This window comes from Bos indicus, chromosome 7 (assembly GCF_029378745.1).
Source record: "Bos indicus isolate NIAB-ARS_2022 breed Sahiwal x Tharparkar chromosome 7, NIAB-ARS_B.indTharparkar_mat_pri_1.0, whole genome shotgun sequence".
NCBI classification, from domain to species: Eukaryota; Metazoa; Chordata; class Mammalia; order Artiodactyla; family Bovidae; genus Bos; species Bos indicus.
In genome coordinates, this window is record NC_091766.1 from 12,973,122 (window position 1) to 12,991,534 (window position 18,413).

The 18,413-nt window shown below is 44.5% G+C and overlaps 1 protein-coding gene across 10 annotated transcripts in view; it reads right to left on the reverse strand.

Moving 5' to 3' along the window:
* MUC16 (mucin 16, cell surface associated) overlaps positions 1-18,413 on the reverse strand; it is a 118,725-nt gene that overhangs the window by 38,562 nt on the left and 61,750 nt on the right. For 8 of the 10 annotated variants that reach the window (XR_011567512.1, XM_070792756.1, XM_070792757.1 and 5 more), the window contains 10 exons: positions 16,009-16,044; positions 15,298-15,363; positions 12,547-12,671; positions 12,397-12,464; positions 10,278-10,450; positions 7,561-7,596; positions 7,273-7,338; positions 2,604-2,728; positions 2,356-2,426; positions 953-1,125 (listed from right to left, as the gene is read on the reverse strand). Coding sequence is in view for 8 of the 10 variants with exons in the window: in XM_070792756.1 (XP_070648857.1) it covers positions 953-1,125; positions 2,356-2,426; positions 2,604-2,728; positions 7,273-7,338; positions 7,561-7,596; positions 10,278-10,450; positions 12,397-12,464; positions 12,547-12,671; positions 15,298-15,363; positions 16,009-16,044 (939 nt within the window). In the remaining 2 variants the exon portion in view is untranslated. The remainder of the gene's footprint in view (positions 1-952; positions 1,126-2,355; positions 2,427-2,603; positions 2,729-7,272; positions 7,339-7,560; positions 7,597-10,277; positions 10,451-12,396; positions 12,465-12,546; positions 12,672-15,297; positions 15,364-16,008; positions 16,045-18,413) is intronic. The other 2 variants (XM_070792754.1, XR_011567513.1) reach the window with 2 other exon arrangements.

The window sequence follows — 18,413 nt, forward strand, 5'->3', positions numbered from 1 at the left end:
CATTAGAAGGTGAAGTCTTAACCATTGGATCAGCAGGACAGTCCTGGGGGGACTCTCTGAATCAGGTCATCTGTTGTTTATCCCTCTGCCATCTCTCCCCCTCACCCTGTCTGAGTGTCTGATCCCTCAATGTTTCTCCAGAAATGCTGTGAACGAGGGAACAAACCAAAGGTGCAGGCTGGTTTGAGACAAGCTCAAACCCTCCCCATACCGGGTAGGAGGACAGGTGATCTAAAATGTATGCCATGAGCCCAGGGCACGCGGTCTGCAGTGAGCCCCGCAAGGAACCAGGAGGAGGTCCTGAGTGTAGCTCATGGTATGGTGAACGGTGGGGAGGGGCAGTTAGTGCAACAAGGTTAAGGGAGATGTGGGGACCCAGTATGAGTCAAGGATACTCTGGTGCAATAAAAGGGGTTTCAGGGGGTAGAGGCCATCAAGGATTCCCCATCAGCATCCTCTCATCAGGAGAGAAGGTCTTGAGGGTGGATTCAAGATTAAAAAAACCATGAGGGGCTTCCCTGGTGTCTCAGTGATACAGAATCCACCTGCCAGTGCAGGGGACATGGGTTCGACCCCAGGTCCGGGAAGATCCCACATGTTTTGGAGCAACTAAACCTGTGTGCCACAGCTATTGAGCCTGTGCTCTGAAGCCCGGGAGCCACTACTGTTGAGCCCAAGTGCCGCAACTACTGAAGCCCGTGTGCCCTAGAGCCTGTGCTCTCCAACAAGAGAAGCCACTGCAACGAGAAGCCTCAACTAGAGAGTAGCCCCCGCTCAACTCAACTTGAGAAAGCCCACAGAGCAAAGACCCAGCATAGGCAATAGATAAACATATTTTCTTTTTAAAAAAGAAGAAACCATGAAGCCAAGATCTGAATCAACACACCCAGAGCACACAGCCAAGCCTCTAAGGGCAAGACATTGAGTGTGATCTCAAGTCTGAGGGGCTCACCATTGACGTAGAGACTGTCCCTGTCCAGGGTGTAGGGACCCAGCAGGGTGACGCCATGGGTCAGGTGGCTCAACTCCCAGTACAGCTGCTCTCTGTCCAATCCAGGGCCTTTGGGGTCAGGGCGATGCATGCAGATGGCGTCCACTCTGGTGGCTGCGCCATCCTTCTCAGGCCTGTGTAAAAACCTCCATATGGTTGGTCCAACTAGCTCTCCATCTGTCCATCCTGCCTTCCCTCTCTTTGCCACCCCTAAGGCAGAAACCTCAGAAGCCTGAATTAACAAGAAAGCTGCTGGGATCACCCTCTGTGTTTTTTCAGTCTTCTAATTTTACTGAGACTTTCAATGGCTAAGTCAAAGATCTCTCTTGGTAAATGTCACATTGCACTTGAAAATATTTGGGTTATTTTCAAATATCTTTGGATATTGATTTCTAACATAATTCCACAGTGATAAGAGAACAGACTCTGTATGATTTCAATACCTTTAGGTTATGAAATTTTTGCACCTTGTTTTATGTCCCTGGATATGTTCCAGTGTCTCCCAGTATATAGTCTATGGGAATTTGAATAGAATTTGTATCCTACTGTTGTGTGAAAACTGTATAAATCTTAATATCACATTCCTATAGGTAATTATTCCTTGGAGAAGGGCATGTCAACCCACTCCAGTATTCTTGCCTGGAGAATCCCATGGACAGAGGAGCCTGGTGGGCTACAGTCTATGGGGTTGCAAAGAGTCAGAGACAACTGAAGTGACTTAGCACACACACACGCACATGTAATTACTATACCTACACTGTATATAATATAATATATACCGGGCTTCTCAGGTGACATTAGTGATAAAGAAGGTTTTTTATTATGTCTCCTGCCAGTGCAGTAGACATAAGAGGTGCAGGTTCAATCCCTGGGTGGGGAAGATCCCCTGGAGTAGAAAGTGGCAACCCCTCCAATATTCTTGCCTGAAAAATCCCATGGACAGAGAGCCTGGCAGGCTATAGTCCATGGGGTCACAGAGGGTCAGACACGACTGAGGGACTGAGCACACACCCTGCAAGGATGTAATGCAGGCAGTGGAGGCAGTGCTGTTTAAGGGCTAGGAGCTTGGCTCTAAACCTGAAATGCTGGGGTTGTTCTGTGTGACCTTCACAAATGACTTAATCCCTCTGAGCCTCAGTTTCTCCTTTTGTTCTTGCTTCCTGAGTGTAGGGAGAAGACTGATGATTAAATATAAAGTAGCAGCACACTGCCTTGGTCTTAGCACTTGTTAGTTGCTGGTGTTATTGTTGTTATTAGTACTTAGTATCCATGAACAGTAGTCATTCTAAGCGTGAGTGAAGTCAGGGAGCTGGTAGACTATGGTCCCATTAACCTGTTGGCTGTGTTGTTGGGGAGGGTCTTACCTGAGCAAGGCTAGTCTGCAGCCCGAATAGAAGGATCCCAGACTGCTGCTATTCTTGAACATGTGTTTGAGCTATTAAAAAGGAGAAGGGAGTTGAGAAGGAACCGCTGAGAGAGGCCAGGAGGAGCTGGGATATAGGTGGACTAATAGGTTGGGTAGGTGGGGCTGGCACTAGTGGGCGGAGCTGGGGCAAAGTGGGTGGGACTAGTGTTAGTGGGTGAGGCTGGCATTGATGGGCAGGGCTCTCACCAGACCCTGCAGGATCAACTTGGTGGCGTTGAATTTCCAGGAGCCAGGGCGCTGCATGTCCTCCTCGAAGGTTAGGTTGGTGATGGTGAAGTTGAGGGTGAAAGGCATCAGAAGAGGGACTCCTGCTGCAGCAGGGGAAGGAAAAAGACCACTCCTGAGTCAGACCTGGGCTGAGCTCTAAGATAACTTCCAGGGACAGAAATGGAGGGCCCAGATCTGAGGAAGCAAAGATTCCTAGCTGGCAGGCCACCGTAGGACCAGAGACAGAAGGCTAAATAAGGGGCAAAGCAAAATGCTGTTAAATGCAGTAGGGTGCACATTCCTTAGGATGACTATTATTTTTTTAAAAAAGAAAGAAAAAGAAAAAGAAATTTTGGGAATTCCCTGGCAGTCCAGTGGTTAGGACTCCACCTAGTCTTTCACTGCTGAGGGCCCAGGTTCAATTCCTGGTTAGGGAACTAAGGTTCGGCAAGCCATGCCGTGTTAAAAAAAGATACTGTTGGTGAGGATATGGAGAAATTGAATCCTCATGCATTGTTGGTGGAAAAGCTGGTGGAGTTGCTATAGAGAACAGTTTGCTGGTTCCTCATAAAGTTAATTCACTCCTAGGTATGTACACCCAAAGAACTGAAAACAGGGACTTGGAGACTTGAAAACAAATGTTCACAGCCGCAGCATTTACAGTAGCCAAAAAGTGGAAGAGACCTAAGTATCCATTAACAGATAAATGGATAAAGAAAACGTGGTATATACAATGGAATAGTATTCAGCTATAAAAGGAATTTAGGAAGTCAAGAGATACCTGGAGTAACAGGCAAATTTGGCCTTGAAGTACAAAATGAAGCAGGGCAAAGGCTAACAGAGCTTTGTCAAGAGAATGCACTGGTCATAGCAAACACCCTCTTCCAACAACACAAGAGATGATTCTACACATGGACATCACTAGATGGTCAATACCGAAATCAGATTGATTATATCCTTTGCAGCCAAAGATGGAGAAGCTCTATCTAGTCAGCAAAAACAAGACCAGGAGCTGATGTGGCTCAGATCATGAACACTTTATTGCCAAATTCAGACTTAAATTTAAGAAGGTAGGGAAAAACCACTAGACCATTCAAGTATAACCTAAATCAAATCCCTTATGATTATACAGTGGAAGTGACAAATAGATTCAAAGGATTAGATCTGATAGACAGAGTTCCTGAAGAACTATGGATGGAGGTTCATGACATTGTACAAGAGGCAGTGATCAAGACCATCCCCAAGAAAAAGAAATGCAAAAAGGCAAAATGGTTGTCTGAGGAGGCCTTACAAATAGCTGAGGAAAGAAGAGAAGTCAAAGGCAAAGGAGAAAAGGAAAGATATACCCATTTGAATGCAAAGTTCCAAAGAATAGCACAGAGAGATAAGAAAGCCTTCCTCAGTGATCAATGCAAAGAGGTAGAGGGAAACAATAGAATGGGAAACACTGGAGATCTCTTCAAGAAATTTAGAGATACCAAGGGAACATTTATGCAAAGATGGGCACAATAAAGGACAGAAATGGTATGGACCTAAAATAAGCAGAAGATATTAAGAAGAGGTGGCAAGAATACATAGAAGAACTATACAAAAAAGATCATCATGACCCAGATAACCACGATGGTGTGATCACTCACCTAGAGCCAGACATCCTGGAATGTGAAGGCAAGTGGGCCTTAGGAAGAATCATTATGAACAAAGCTAGTGGAAGTGATGGAATTCCAGTTGAGCTATTTCAAATCCTGAAAGATGATGCTGTGAAAGTGCTGCACTCAATGTGCCAGCAAATTTGGGAAACTCAGCAGTGGTCACAGGACTGGAAAAGGTCAGTTTTCATTCCAATCCCAAAGAAAGGCAATGCCAAAGAATGCTCAAACTACCGCAAAATTGCACTCATCTCACACACTAGTAAAGTAATGCTCAAAATTCTCCAAGTCAGGCTTCAGCAGTATGTGAACCGTGAACTTCCAGATATTCAAGCTGGATTTAGAAAAGGCAGAGGAAGCAAAGATCAAACTGCCAACATCTGTTGGATCGTTGAAAAGGCAAGAGAGTTTCAGAAAAACATCTACTTCTCCTTTATTGACTATACCAAAGCCTTTGACTGTGTGGATCACAACAAATTGTGGAAAATTCTTAAAGAGATAGGAGTATCAGACCACCTTACCTGCCTTCTGAGAAATCTGTATGCAGGTCAAGAAGCAACAGTTAGAACAGGACATGGAATAACAGATTGGTTCCAAATAGGAAAAGGAGTACATCAAGGCTGTATATTGTCACCTTGCTTATTTAACTTAAATGCAGAATTTATCATGTGAAATGCTGGGCTGGATGAAGCACAAGCTGGAATCAAGACTGCTGGGAGAAATATCAATAACCTCAGATATGCAGATGACACCACCCTTATGGAAGAAAGCTAAGAACTAAAGAGCCTCTTGATGAAAATGAAAGAAGAGAATGAAAAAGCTGGCTTAAAACTCAACATTTAGATAGCTAAGACCATGGCATCCAGTCCCATCACTTCATGGCAAATAAATGGGGAAACAATGGAAACAGTGACAGACTTGATTGTTTTGGGCTCCAAAATCACTGCAGATGGTGACTGCAGCCATGAAATTAAAAGACACTTGCTCCTTGGAAGGAAAGCTATGATCAACCTAGATAGCATATTAAAAAGCAGAGACATTATTTTGCCAATAAAGGTCTGTCTAGTCAAAGCTATAGTTTTTCCAGTGGTCATGTATGGATGTGAGAGTTGGACTATAAGGAAAGCTGAGCACCAAAGAATTGATGTTTTTGAGCTGTGGTGTTGGAGAAAACTCTTGCGAGTTCCTTGGACTGAAAGGAGATCCAATCAGTCCATCCTAAAGGAAATCAGTCCTGAATATTCACTGGAAGGACTGATACTGAAGCTGAAGCTCCAATACTTTGGCCATCTGATACAAAGAACTGACTCATTGGAAAATACCCTGATGCTGGGAAAGATTGAAGGTGGGAGGGGAAGGGGATGACAGAGGATGAGATGGCTGATGGCATCACCGACTAGATGGACATGAGTTTGAACAAGCTCTGGGAGTTGGTGATGGACAGGGGGGCCTGGCATGCTACAGTCCATGGAGTTGCAGAGTCGGACACAACTGAGAGACTGAACTGAACTGAACTGATAAAAGGAATGAACTTGTTATACTTCTACAACATGGATGAATCTTAAAAACATTATGCTAAGTGAAATAAATCACACATGAAAAGACAAATACTGTATGATTCCCCTCACATAAAGTTACCTAGATTAAGTAAATTCACAGAGGCAGAAGAGAGAATAGAGGTTACCAGGGCTGGGCACGGGGGTTAAGGGGATTTAATGTTTAATGGGTTTGGAGTTTCTGTTTGGGATGCTGCAAATTTTCTGGAAATGGATGGTGGTGATGACTGTACAATATTGTGAATAAACACTTAAAAATGGTAAATTAAAAATATTTTAAATAGTAAATTCTATTGGTTCTATAGTAAATTCTCTCAGCCCCTCACCAGTCATGTGACCAGGGGCACGTTACTTAACTTGTCTGCCTATCTCCACTTCTTTATCTGTAAAATGGGGAGAATTATGCATTGTAGAGAAATTATGAAGGTTAAGTGACCGTTAAAAGAGTCTGCACATTTCAAGGATATTATGCTGAATGAAAGGAGCCAATCCTCAAAGGTTACATGTACTTATATAACATTCTCGAAATAACAAAATTATAGAGATGGAAAACAGATCAGTAGTTGCCAAGGGTTCGAGTGGGAAAGATTGTTGTTTGTCATGTCTGACTGAGACCCCATGGACTGTAGTCCTCCAGGCTCCTCTGTCCTTGGGATTCTCCAGGCAAGAATACTAGAGTGGGTGGCCATTTCCTTCTCCAGGGGATCCTCCTGACCCCAGGAGCAAACCCAGGTTTCCTGAATTGCAGGCAGATTCTTTACCGTCCATCACAAGGGAAGCCCTTAGTGGAGGGGAGGAGGGACTAAAATCTTATTCCCTCTGCCTAGCACAGAACACATATCCAATAAATATTTGTCACACTAAAATCCTTGGTACTCCCTGTGGTAGGTGTTTTATGCACATTTTCTTTCTTTTTACATTAATTTTTTAATTGGCATATAGTTGATTTACTCACATTTTTATTTCACTTTCACAACGACTACCAAGTATTATTATTCTTACTTGGCGGGTGAGGAAACTGAGGCATTGAGAGGATAAGTAAATTACGCATGGTCATCAGAGCTGGATGGATGAAGAATTCATATTTCATGCCCTTAAGGAATTTAGAGCAGTGCAGGGGCAGCCCATGGTAGTTCTCATTGTTTCACGGCAGCTTGTCTCTGAAACCCAAGGGTCCTAGCTTTGAGGCTTCCTAGAAGGATCTGGGGGCTTTCCTGGTGGCTCACACAGTAAAGAATTCACCTGCAATGCAGGAGACCTGGGTTCAATCCTTGGGGTGGGAAAATCCCTGGAGGAAGGCATGGTCACCCACTAAATTCTTGCCTGGAGAATCCCATGGACAGAGGAGCCTGGTGGGCTACAGTCCATGGGGTCGAGAACAGTCGGACATACTGAGTGACTAAGCACACACAGCAACAGAAAGATCTGGAGAAAGAAGTCACCTACCTGTGGAGCTAGGGAAGTGGGTTGGCACCATGGAGGTCCCTGGGAAGGTTGGGGAGGTCCCAGCAGCTGAGGAGAAATGGTCCGGAGTGAGAATAGGGATTCCAAGCGGTGCATGGATGCCACCACATGTATCTTTCCAGTCCAATTGGAGCCACTGTACGTAGCGGGCATTGGATGAGACACCCGGGTCCTCCCATATCTCTACTCCCTGAGGCTCTGGAAGGAGGGGATCAGTGTTTGTCCACCAGGGGCCTGGAGCACAGGGTTATCAAGGTCTTGAGTACTCACCACTGGTGGTGGAGGCTAAGGTCCATTGGGTGTAACCTGCAATGAGAAACGGAGACAGGATTGGGATGCAAGCAGGAAAGAGATGGCCAAGATAGAGCTCAAGGACCAACACCTCCCACCCTCGACTGAGACTTCAAGTTGCAAAGCAACAGTTATGATTGAGGAACAACCGTATCTTGTTCTTAAAAGGCTTGTGACCCCGTGTGACCTCTTAAAAGGCTATAGACCACCAGGCTGAGAAATCAAAGATCCAATATATGTCTTCACGGGTTCACAATTTACTGTTGTTTTTTAGTCACTAAGTCTTGTCCAACTCTTTGCAACCCCATGGACTGTAGTCCACCAAGCTCCTCTGTCCATGGGATTTCCCAGGCTAGAATATGAGAGTGAGTTGCCATTTCCTGCTCCAAGGGATCTTCCGGATAGAGATGAAACCTGTGTCTCCTGCCTTGGCAGGTGGATTCTTTACCACTCAGCCACAAGGGGAGCCCTTGCAATTTATTTGGGAAGATAAATACACTGACATTTCTAGAATGTGGGCTCTAAATTTGTGCTTTTCTAGAGGAGATTTTGAGATATTGCCAGGGGGAAGATGAATGGCCAGACTCTTGGGTCCCCATTGGCTACAGGCAGATTGATAGTATCTTTCATCTTCTTTTTTTTAAATTTATTTATTTGGTTACACCAGGTCTTAGTTGTAGCATGTGGGATGAAGTTCCCTGTTAGGAGCAGAGTTAGTTGCTCTATTGTGTACAGCTCTTTGCAATTCCCATGGACTGTAGCCAGCCAGGCTCTGCTGTCCATGGGATTCTCCAGGCAAGAATACTGCAGTGGGTTGCCATTTCCTTCTCCAGGGGGATCTTCCCAATCCAGAGATGGAAGCTGGGTCTCCTGCATTGCAGGCAGTTTCTTTAGCATCTGAGCCACCAGGAAAGTTTCCTGACCAAGGATCAAACCTGGGACACTTGCATTGGGAATGGAAGTTCTAAGTCTCTTTCATCTTCTGGAGAAAGGCTCTGTGCCTCAGACAAGTTTATAAATCAAAGTCCTGGAATGCAGGAATAGCCCATGGGCTTTCTTGAGTCATCAAGAGAGATTGCTCAAGTGGGAAATGATACACAGGATGGGTCCTGTGGCAAACTGGAGAATCCCATCCCTTCTGGGAGGGCAGAGCATCAGCTTCAACATGTGGTTACAAAAAGGACACTCAGATTTTGCCCATCTCTGACAGTGAAAGTATTTGATGAATGTCTGTCCTCTATTATGTCTAAGATGGAGAAAATGATTCTTTCTAGAGTTTTGATCATTAAATGGCAGGACTCATGGCATACAGTTAGAATGCAAAGGCAATCCATAAGTGATCTATGTGTATGTATAAGGCATTTAAAAATGTTTATTTTATATTGGTGTGAAAATGTGAAGTCGCTCAGTCATGTCTGACTCTTTGTGACCCCTATACAGTCCATGGAATTCTCCAGGCCAGAATACTGGAGTGGATAGCCTTTCCCTTCTCCAGGGGATCTTCCCAACCCAGGAATCGAACCCAGGTCTCCCACATTGCAGGCGGATTCTTTACCAGCTGAGCCACCAGGGAAACCCATATGAGTGTAGTTGATTTGCAACGTTGTGTTGGTTTTGGGTGTGTAGTGGGGGTGATTCAGTTACACACACACACACACACACATATATATATCCACTCTTTTTTAGATTCTTTTCCCATGTGGGTCATTACAGAGTATTGAGTGGAGTTCACTGGGCTGTACAGTGGGTCCTTGTTGACTTTCTATTTTTTATATAGTAGTATGTGTATGTTAACTCCAGATTTCTAATTTATCCATCCTCCCCCTTTTTTTGCATAAGTGTTTAACTGGAAATTTTCTATGTGCAAAATTTAATCCCTCTATATGAAACTTTTATCCCAATTTTACTGACAAAGAGACTGAGGCTTAGAGGGATTAAGTAAATTATTCTAAGTCACAAGATTGAATTTATCCCAAATCTGTGGAGTTCCATTCCTTCTTTCACACCATCCTTTACCTTAGAACTACTCAGTCGTGTCAGACTCTTTTTGATCCCATGGACTATACAGTCAATGGAATTCTCCAGGCCAGAATACTGAAAGGGGTAGCCTTTCCCTTTTCCAGGGGATCTTCCCAACCCAGGGATCGAATCCAGGTCTCCCACATTGCAGGCAGATTCTTTACCAGCTGAACCACCAGGGAAGTCCAAGAATACTAGAGTGGGTCCTCTCCAGTTGATCTTCCTGACCCAGGAATCGAATCAGGGTCTCCTGCTTTGCAGGAAGATTCTTTACCAGCTGAGCTACCAGGGAAGCCCACTTAGAACTATTCATAAAAACCTAAGAAGGGCTTCCCAGGTGGCTCAGTGGTAAAGAATCTTCCTGCCAGTGCAGGAGATGAGGGTTCGATCCCTGGGTTGGGAAGATCCCTGGAGGAGGAAATGGAAACCCACTCCAATATTCTTGCCTGGGAAATCCTATGGACAAAGGAGCCTGGCAGGCTACATACAGTCCATGGGGTTGCAAAGAGTCTGACACAACTTAGCAACTAAAATAGCAATAACGACCTAAGAAAGATAACACTGTTGGAAATAGCTGATATGCATTAAAACAAAAAACCTTTAAAATATGTTAACATTATTTAGATGGAATATTACATTGGTTTGTCATCTGAAAAAAAAAAAGAAAAGACGCTCACCATTGACATAGAGGCTGTCCTTGTCCAAAGTGAAGGATCCCAGCTGGGTGACACCATGAGTCTCATGGCTCAGTTCCCGGTACAGCCTCTCTCGGTCTAGTTTAAGGCCCATGGGGTTAGGTCGGTGGGTACAGACAGCATCAACTCCAGTGGCTCTTCTGTTTTTTTCAGGCCTGGGTAGGGTAGGACACAGGCATAGGGAGGTGGGAATTCCAGAAAAGGGCACTGGAAAGCCTCACTGAGGGAAGGAACTGAGAAGGGAAAACTGGAATGGTTTTGGTGTTGAGGGAGAATTGGAAATGACTATGCCAGCCAAGGTCCCTGAACACAGAGGATGTAGCATCTAGAAATGCTGATATTTGTGCTAAGCTGGCACTTATAACAAGGCATCACACACCGTAACAACAAAAGCAGGACAGAGGGGTTGGAAGGAAGGAATCTGAGGGTTCGACAAGGTTAAAAAAGGTGATGTCAAATTCCTTAAATTCCAGCCTTGCCACTTAACTGCTGAGTGACTTTGGCTAAGTCTCTCAACCTCTCTGTGGCTCAATTTTTTTCATTCATTAAATGAGGTAATAGTATAGACCTCACAGTACTTAGCACTCAGCTCAATAAAGGCAGCCAAGTTTACTACATATTAATAGGGCCAGTGTGCTTGGTGAATGGACCCTGTGATGAGAGAGACTGAGTTTTTTGAAATAGTGAGGTCAAGCTGCCAGTCTAGGGTAGAGGTGAGATGGGGGACGGTATCGCAGAGCCAAAAATATCTCAGTGGATCAATGGAATCAGTGGAAATGGGAAGACCTAGAATCATGTCTGGAGGGCAAGAGTGACTATCTTTGGAGCTGGGGGCATTCCATTCTCTGACAAAAGGTCAGTGACCGGGAGATGTCACCCAAGGGAGTAGGGTACCCTGAGTATACATATGGGGTTTTCCACATGCTGAATTTACTCTCAGTACTTGAATATATAAAACACTGTAGGGCTTCCCTGGTGGCTCAGGGGTAAGGAATCCGCCTGCTAATGCAGGAGACAAGGTTCGTTTGATCCCTGATACAGTAAGATTCCACATGCCGTGAAGCATCTAAGTCCGTGCACCACAACTACTGAGGCTGTGCTCCAGAGAGTAGCCCCCACTTACTACAACCAGAGAAAGCCCATACACAGCAACAAAGATCCAGCATAGCCAAAAATAAATAAATATAATTATTAAAAAAGATTGTGAATAATTTATTGCATGCATAGATATAATGATGCAACCTCTACAGCAAGCTTTCTTAACCTTGGCACCATGAACTTTTCAGGTCAGGCAATTCTTTGCCTTCGGAGACTGTCCTCTGTATTGTAGGATATTTAGCAGCATCCCTGGCCTCATTCACTAGATGCCCTCACCAGTAACCTCCACTCTTGAATTGTGACAACCAAAAAAATGTCTTGGATTTCCCTGGTGGCACAGTGGATAAGAATCTGCCTGCTAATGCAGATCCCAGGGTTTGATCCCTGGTTTGGAAAGATTTCACCTATTGCAGGGCACCTAAACCTGTGGACTACAACTGCTGAGCCCTTGCTCTAGAGCCCAAGAGCCATTAACTACTGAGCCTGAGTGCTGCAACTGCTGAAGCCCTTGCACGTACAGCCTGTGCTCCACAACAAGAGGAGCCACTTCAGTGAGAAGCCTTTGCACCACCATTAGCGAGTAGCCCCCACTCACCGCAACTAGAGAAAAGCCTGCACAGAACAACGAAGACCCAGCACAGCCAAAAAGAAATAAATAAGTAAAATGATTTTTACAATGTCTCTAGATATTGCCAGATATCCCCTGGGAGTGAAATCACTCTTGGTTGAAACCTACTGCTCTCTAGTGGTGAAGCTGACATGACTATTTGGTTCCTTGATGAGTTCCAGAAGAAAGGTCTTTCTGAAAAGTTCTACCTTCTCTTCCTGGGAAGGAGAATCTAAGGATTTTGCATTTTCTGGTCAGAAACACAGTGTGAGGCAGGGTGAGAGCTGGTGGTCAGCTGGCCCTGGGATAGTGGGTATAAGTTGTGAGGCTCTAGGTCTTGGTCATTACCCCACCCTCTTCCCCGCATTACCCGGGGGTCTACTTTGGCATTCTCACCTGAGCAAGGTCAGTCGGCAGCCAGAATACAGGAGTTCAATACTGCTATTCCGGAACAAGGGTTTGAGCTGGGGATGAAAGAAAGGGAAGTGAGCATATGATGCTCAAGGGTCTGGGCAGGACTCAGGTAGGCACTGGAGGGGTTCTCACCAGGCGATTCAAGATCCTTTCCATGGTGTTGAATAGCTCAGATCCTGGGGGACTCATGTTGTCTGTGTAGTTCAGGTTGGTGATGGTGAAGTTGAGGGTGAAAGGCACCAGAGACGGGCTCATGCCTGCCGTGGGAAGGGAGAGAAGGGTTCATTACGACCTCTGGCTGGGATGGCTGTAAACGGTGGGTCCAGAGCTGTCACCTTAGCCTCAGCGTCCAGGGAGTCAGGCTTGAGATATCCAACCCGTGTCACCCTTGCATCCAGCCAGACTTAGAGAAGGCGAGGGGCCTCCGTACCGGAAGGACAATTTTAGCTGGAAAAAGAACCGCAACTCTTTTCAGCCTGATACGTTTGAAGATAAACAGCTATTAGATATTTCTGGGGGAGGAAGAGAAGCAAAGTCACTCGATCACCTCCAGCGGCAGAGACCTCCCATAGTCTCTGACTTCATCAGGAGAGACTGTGAAACTACTGAGTGGTCAAGACTGTCCCCCTCATGAAAGTGACCCCTCCTTCTTTGTCAATAACCATTGTTGAAGAGTGCATTTTATTTTATTTTTTAGTAAATAGTTTCAAGCTGAAGTATAGTTATTTACAATGTTGTGTGAATTTCTGCTGTACAGCAAAGTGAAAAAGTTGAAGCCATGGTGGCTGAGACTTTCTCAAACTTCTTTAAAACATGCATTTTCAGATTCAGGAAATTTTATAAAATCCAAAAGAGGAGAAACTCAAAGAAAACCATGCTCAGATTCATCATGATCAAACCGTTGAACACCAAAGATGAAGAACAAATTGTGGATACATCTAGAGACAAATGACAGTGTCAGTCATGGGGTAACTTGATTTATAGCACATGTCACATTTCAGACATGTTATATAAACAGTTAAGTGATCAGGGTGGAGCAGTGAGGAAGAAGAAAGCATGCATCCTGCCTATAACGTGTAAAAAGTTTGCAGTGTCTTGACTTGCAAAACAGAATTCCTGAAGGCAGAATTCAAATTACGAACCATAGTTTGTATCTCATAACTCTGGATTCACATGGTGGGATTAAGGTTCAAGGATGCTTACCCTCCACCATGACCTGTATAGTCAAAGCTATGGTTTTGTCATGTATAGATGTGAGAGTTGGACCATAAAGAAGGCTGAGCACCAAAGAATTGATGTTTTCAAATTGTGGTGCTAGATAAGACTCTTGAGAGTCCCTTGGACAGCAAGGAGATGCTTTCGGAAACTCAAAACAGTCAATACTAAAGGAAATCAGTCCTGAATATTCACTGGAAGGACTGATACTGAAACTGAAGCTCCAGTACTTTGGCCACCTGATGAGAAGTGCTGACTCTTTGGAAAAGACCTTGATGCTGGGAAAGATTGAAGGCAGGAGGAGAAGCGGGCAACAGAGGATGAGATGGTTGGATGGCATTACTGATTCAATGGACATGAGTTTGAGTAAACTCTGCGAGATAGTAAAGGACAGGGAAGCCTGGCGTGCTGCAGTCCATGGGGTTGCAAAGAGTCAGATACCACTTAGTGACTGAACAACAATTCTCACTCTGGGCATGATAAAGACCCAAAGACTCAAATTAAAAAAAAAAAAATCTTGGGCCTTTCCTGGTTTAAGAATCCACCTGTCAGTGTAGGGGACACAGGTTCGATCCCTGGTCTGCGAAGATTCCACATGCCTTGGAGCAACTAAGCCTGTGAGCCACAACTACTGAGCCCATGCACCTAGAGCTTTTACTTTGCTACAAGAGAAGCCACTGCAATGAGGAGCCATTCCACTGCAACACAAGAAAGCCCGCGTGCAGCAACGAAGATCCAGGGCAGTGAAAAAAAAAAAACCAAAACCAAAAACTTAAGGGCTGGGGTAAGACAGGTTTTATGGTATAAACCAAGTCCCTGTACCAGGTACCTGGAAATTCAGGAGCCCTCAGATGAGAATATGGAGCAAGAATCAACTCAAGACTAAGATCCTATTTTCTGGATGTTCAAATACAATCCACAAATTCGAACCTATACTGAGATTGCTATATTCATCCAATCAATAAACATAAGGTGAATGCTGATCAGGTGTTAAGCTTCAGGGTGACAAATGCACAAAGACTGAATAAAGCAAACTGGGGTAAATTCCATGCAAGAAATACTCAAGGTGATATAATAGAGAAAGACCCGTGAGCCAGGTATGGATTCAGGAGAAATGCTGTATCATTTAAGTGATTTTGGAAGGTCTTTCAGTGAAGGTGGTGATCAAGCTGAAATGTGAAAGTTAAATACGTTGCTAGGCATACCTCACGGAGAAGGCACTGGCACCCCACTCCAGTACTCTTGCCTGGAAAATCCCAGGGACGGAGGGGCCTGGTGGGCTGCAGTCCATGGGGTCGCTGAGTCAGACACGACTGAACAACTTCACTTTCACTTTTTACTTTCATGCATTGGAGAAGGAAATGGCAACCCACTCCAGTGTTCTTGCCTGGAGAATCCCAGGGACGGGGGAGCCTGGTGGGCTGCCGTCTATGGGGTCGCACAGAGTCGGACACGACTGAAGCAACCTACCTAGGCATACCTCATCTCCAGAAAGGGCTACTAAAGAGGCAAGACAGAGGTTAGGACAGTAGAAGAACAGACAAGCCTCTGATGTGGCCAAAGCTTAGAAAGCGTGAGAGAAAATGTGGGACAGGATGAGGCTGGGTGGCCATTAGGGACCAGACAGTGCAGAGTTAAGTTTCCTAGGTCCCAGAGAGCAGGTCCTACCTGTAGAGCTGAGGATGGGGGACAGAGATGTGGAGGATTCCAGAGAGAATGTAGAAGTCACTGGAGCTGAGGAAAAAAAATGGGGAAAATGATTGAATTCCATCTGGAACAGATTGTAGAAGCAGAAATTTTTCATTGGAATTTGTATTTCTATCTTAATTTTTTATTTGATGTGGACCATTTTTGAAGTCTTTATTGAATTTGTTATAATATTGCTTCTGCTTTAGTATTTTGGTCATGAGGCATATGGGATCTTCTACAGGTGGCTCAGTGATAAAGAATCCACTTGCTAGTGCTGGAAACGCAGGAGATGCAGGTTCAGTCCTTGGGTTGGGAAGATCCTCTAGAGAAGGGCATGGCAACCCGCTCCAGTATCCCTGCCTGGACAATCCCATGGACAGAGGTGTCTGTTGGGCTATAGTCCATGGGGTCACAAAGAGTTGGACACAACTGAGCAAGCATGCAGGCTCCCCGACCAGGGATCAAACCCACACCCTCTGCACTGGAGGCGAAGTCTTAACCACTGGACCAAGAGGGAAGTCCCTGTGTTTCTATCTCGACTCAGAACAATAACTTGGGTAGGTTAGGAGCTGCTCTGAGGCTACGGCTGGGCATTTAGGGAGGAGGCATTGGGAATTTCTCTCTTGAAAGATGTGCTCTGGGGAATAAGGGTCCAGCGGGCATTGAAGAGACACAGTTTGAAATACTCACTGCTGGTGGTGGGCATCCAGTACTGACGGTTATAACCTGCAGAAATGGAGAAAAGAGTACAGAAGGACTGTTATGATGTTAAGGAGTTGGATGGCAGACCTAGAAATGAAATTAACAAATTCCCTGAGATCTGCGTGAACAATAATGGTTACATCTTATTCTGTGACCTGTGCCTTGTCCTTTGAAAATAACAACGAACATCCTTACTATTGTTATTGCTAAAGTGTTTTAAATTAATTTTTTATCAGAATATAGTCACTTTACAATGTTGTGTTAGCTTCGACTGTATACAGATACAGAAAACAAACGTATAGATGTTGTTCAGTCACTAAGTTGTGTCTGACTCTCTGCAGCAGCATGGACTGGAGCACATTAGGCTTTCCTGTCCTTCACTATCTCCCAGAGTTTGCTCAGACACATGTCCATTAAGTCAGTAATGCCATCCAACCACTGTATGAACACCAAGGGGGAAAAGCAAAATGGGAGGAATTGGGAGATAGGGGATTGACCTGTATACACTATTGATACTATGTATAAAATAGATAACTAATAAGAACCTACTTTATAGCACAGAGAACTCTACTCAAGGTGCTTTGGTGACCTGAATGGGAAGGAAGTCCAAAAAGGAGGGGATATATGAATATGTATGGCTGATTCATTTTGCTGTACAGTAGAAATTATTGCCAAAACTAAAATGCATTAATAATATCTGGCTCTATTTATTGGGAATGCATCAGAAGTAATGCTAAACACTATAAAGATAATGGGGCAAATTTATGAATGAGTGTGTGTTCCAAGCCTCTGCTCTCTCAATCTCTAAAGACAATTTTGTCCTTGCTCTTTCACCTTCTCTGCCGCTACAAAATTTTTATGATAGTATGGTCTTTTCTGGCTTAGTTTCTGGTTTTTTCTTTGATTGTGTGTGTGTGTGTGTGTGTAATGTAGAATTGACAAAATTGTGGCAGGTGGGGAGAGCGGTATGTGGTGATAAAGGTACAGTGAGATGGAAGAAAGGGGATGCATGTGGTTCAAAATAGAGAAAATCTGGATCTGGGGTTGGGTAGTGAGAAAGAGGGAGAAGGCAATGGCACCCCACTCCAGTACTCTTGTCTGGAAAATCCCATGGACGGAGGAGCCTGGTAGGCTGCAGTCCATGGGGTCGCTAAGAGTTGGACACGACTGAGCGACTTCACTTTCACTTTTCACTTTCATGCATTGGAGAAGGAAATAGCAATCCACTCCAGTGTTCTTGCCTGGAGAATCCCAGGGATGGGGGAGTCTGGTAGGCTGCCGTCTATGGGGTCGCACAGAGTTGGATACGACTGAAGTGACTTAGCAGCAGAGGCAGCAGTGAGAAAGAGAATAGACTCAAAAGTCAGATGAATGGTAGAAAGATTGGAGCCTGAAAGAAACTGGGGAAAAGAGAATTTCTTTTTTTTTTTCAATGATGATGCATTTTATTTTTTTAACTTTTTATTTTGTATCGGTGTATATTGGATTAACAATGTTATGATAGTTCCAGACAAACAGTGAAGGGACTCAGCCATACATATACATGTATCCATTCTCCCCCAAACTCCCCTCCCATCTAGCCTGCTACATAACATTGAGCAGAGTTCCCTGTGCTATACAGTAGGTCCCTGTTGGTTATCCATTTTAAATATAGCAGTGTGTACATGTCCATCCCAAACTCCCTAGCTGTCCCTTTCACCCATCCTCTGACCCTACCCTGGCAACCATAAGTTCATTCTCTAAGTCTGTGAGTCGAGAAGAGAATTTTTTTATGATGTTCCCTCCATCATGGAATGCATGTCTCTGATACTCTCTGGGAGATGCGAGTGAAGGCTGGACTAAGGGGAGCTCCGTGATTTACTTGGATTGTTGCTAGATCATCTCATTTGATTGTCAGGACAATCCTGTGTGGTATGTGTGTTTAGTCCATTCTATAGATGGGGCCTTAGAGCCTGGAGAGGTCACATGGCTTGTCCAGCGTCACATAAAACAGAGGTCTGTCACTCATCAATCTCCATGCTATTAATATGCTTTCAGTTAGTCCCAATCCTGGAGTTAAACCTTCTATAGACACCACACAGGATGTGTTATTGTCAATCCAGTAAAATATGTATTCCAAACCATATAGAAAGGACATTTCCAAGCTGACATAGAAGGGAAATAACTAATCAAGCATCAGGTTGGATTGCTGGCTAGAGATCATCAAACCCTCTCTCTTCCTGTCCTGACAGGCTTGCACTGGATGGTCTACAGTGTTGCCCTGTGGTTCAGAACTTGGAATTTAGACTTAACCTTCCATTTGAGTCTTGACTCTCCCTTGCATTATGGATGGGTTATCTGGGGCAAATGATTTCCTGCCTGAATGCATGATGGCTGTCTGTAAAAATGAGTGG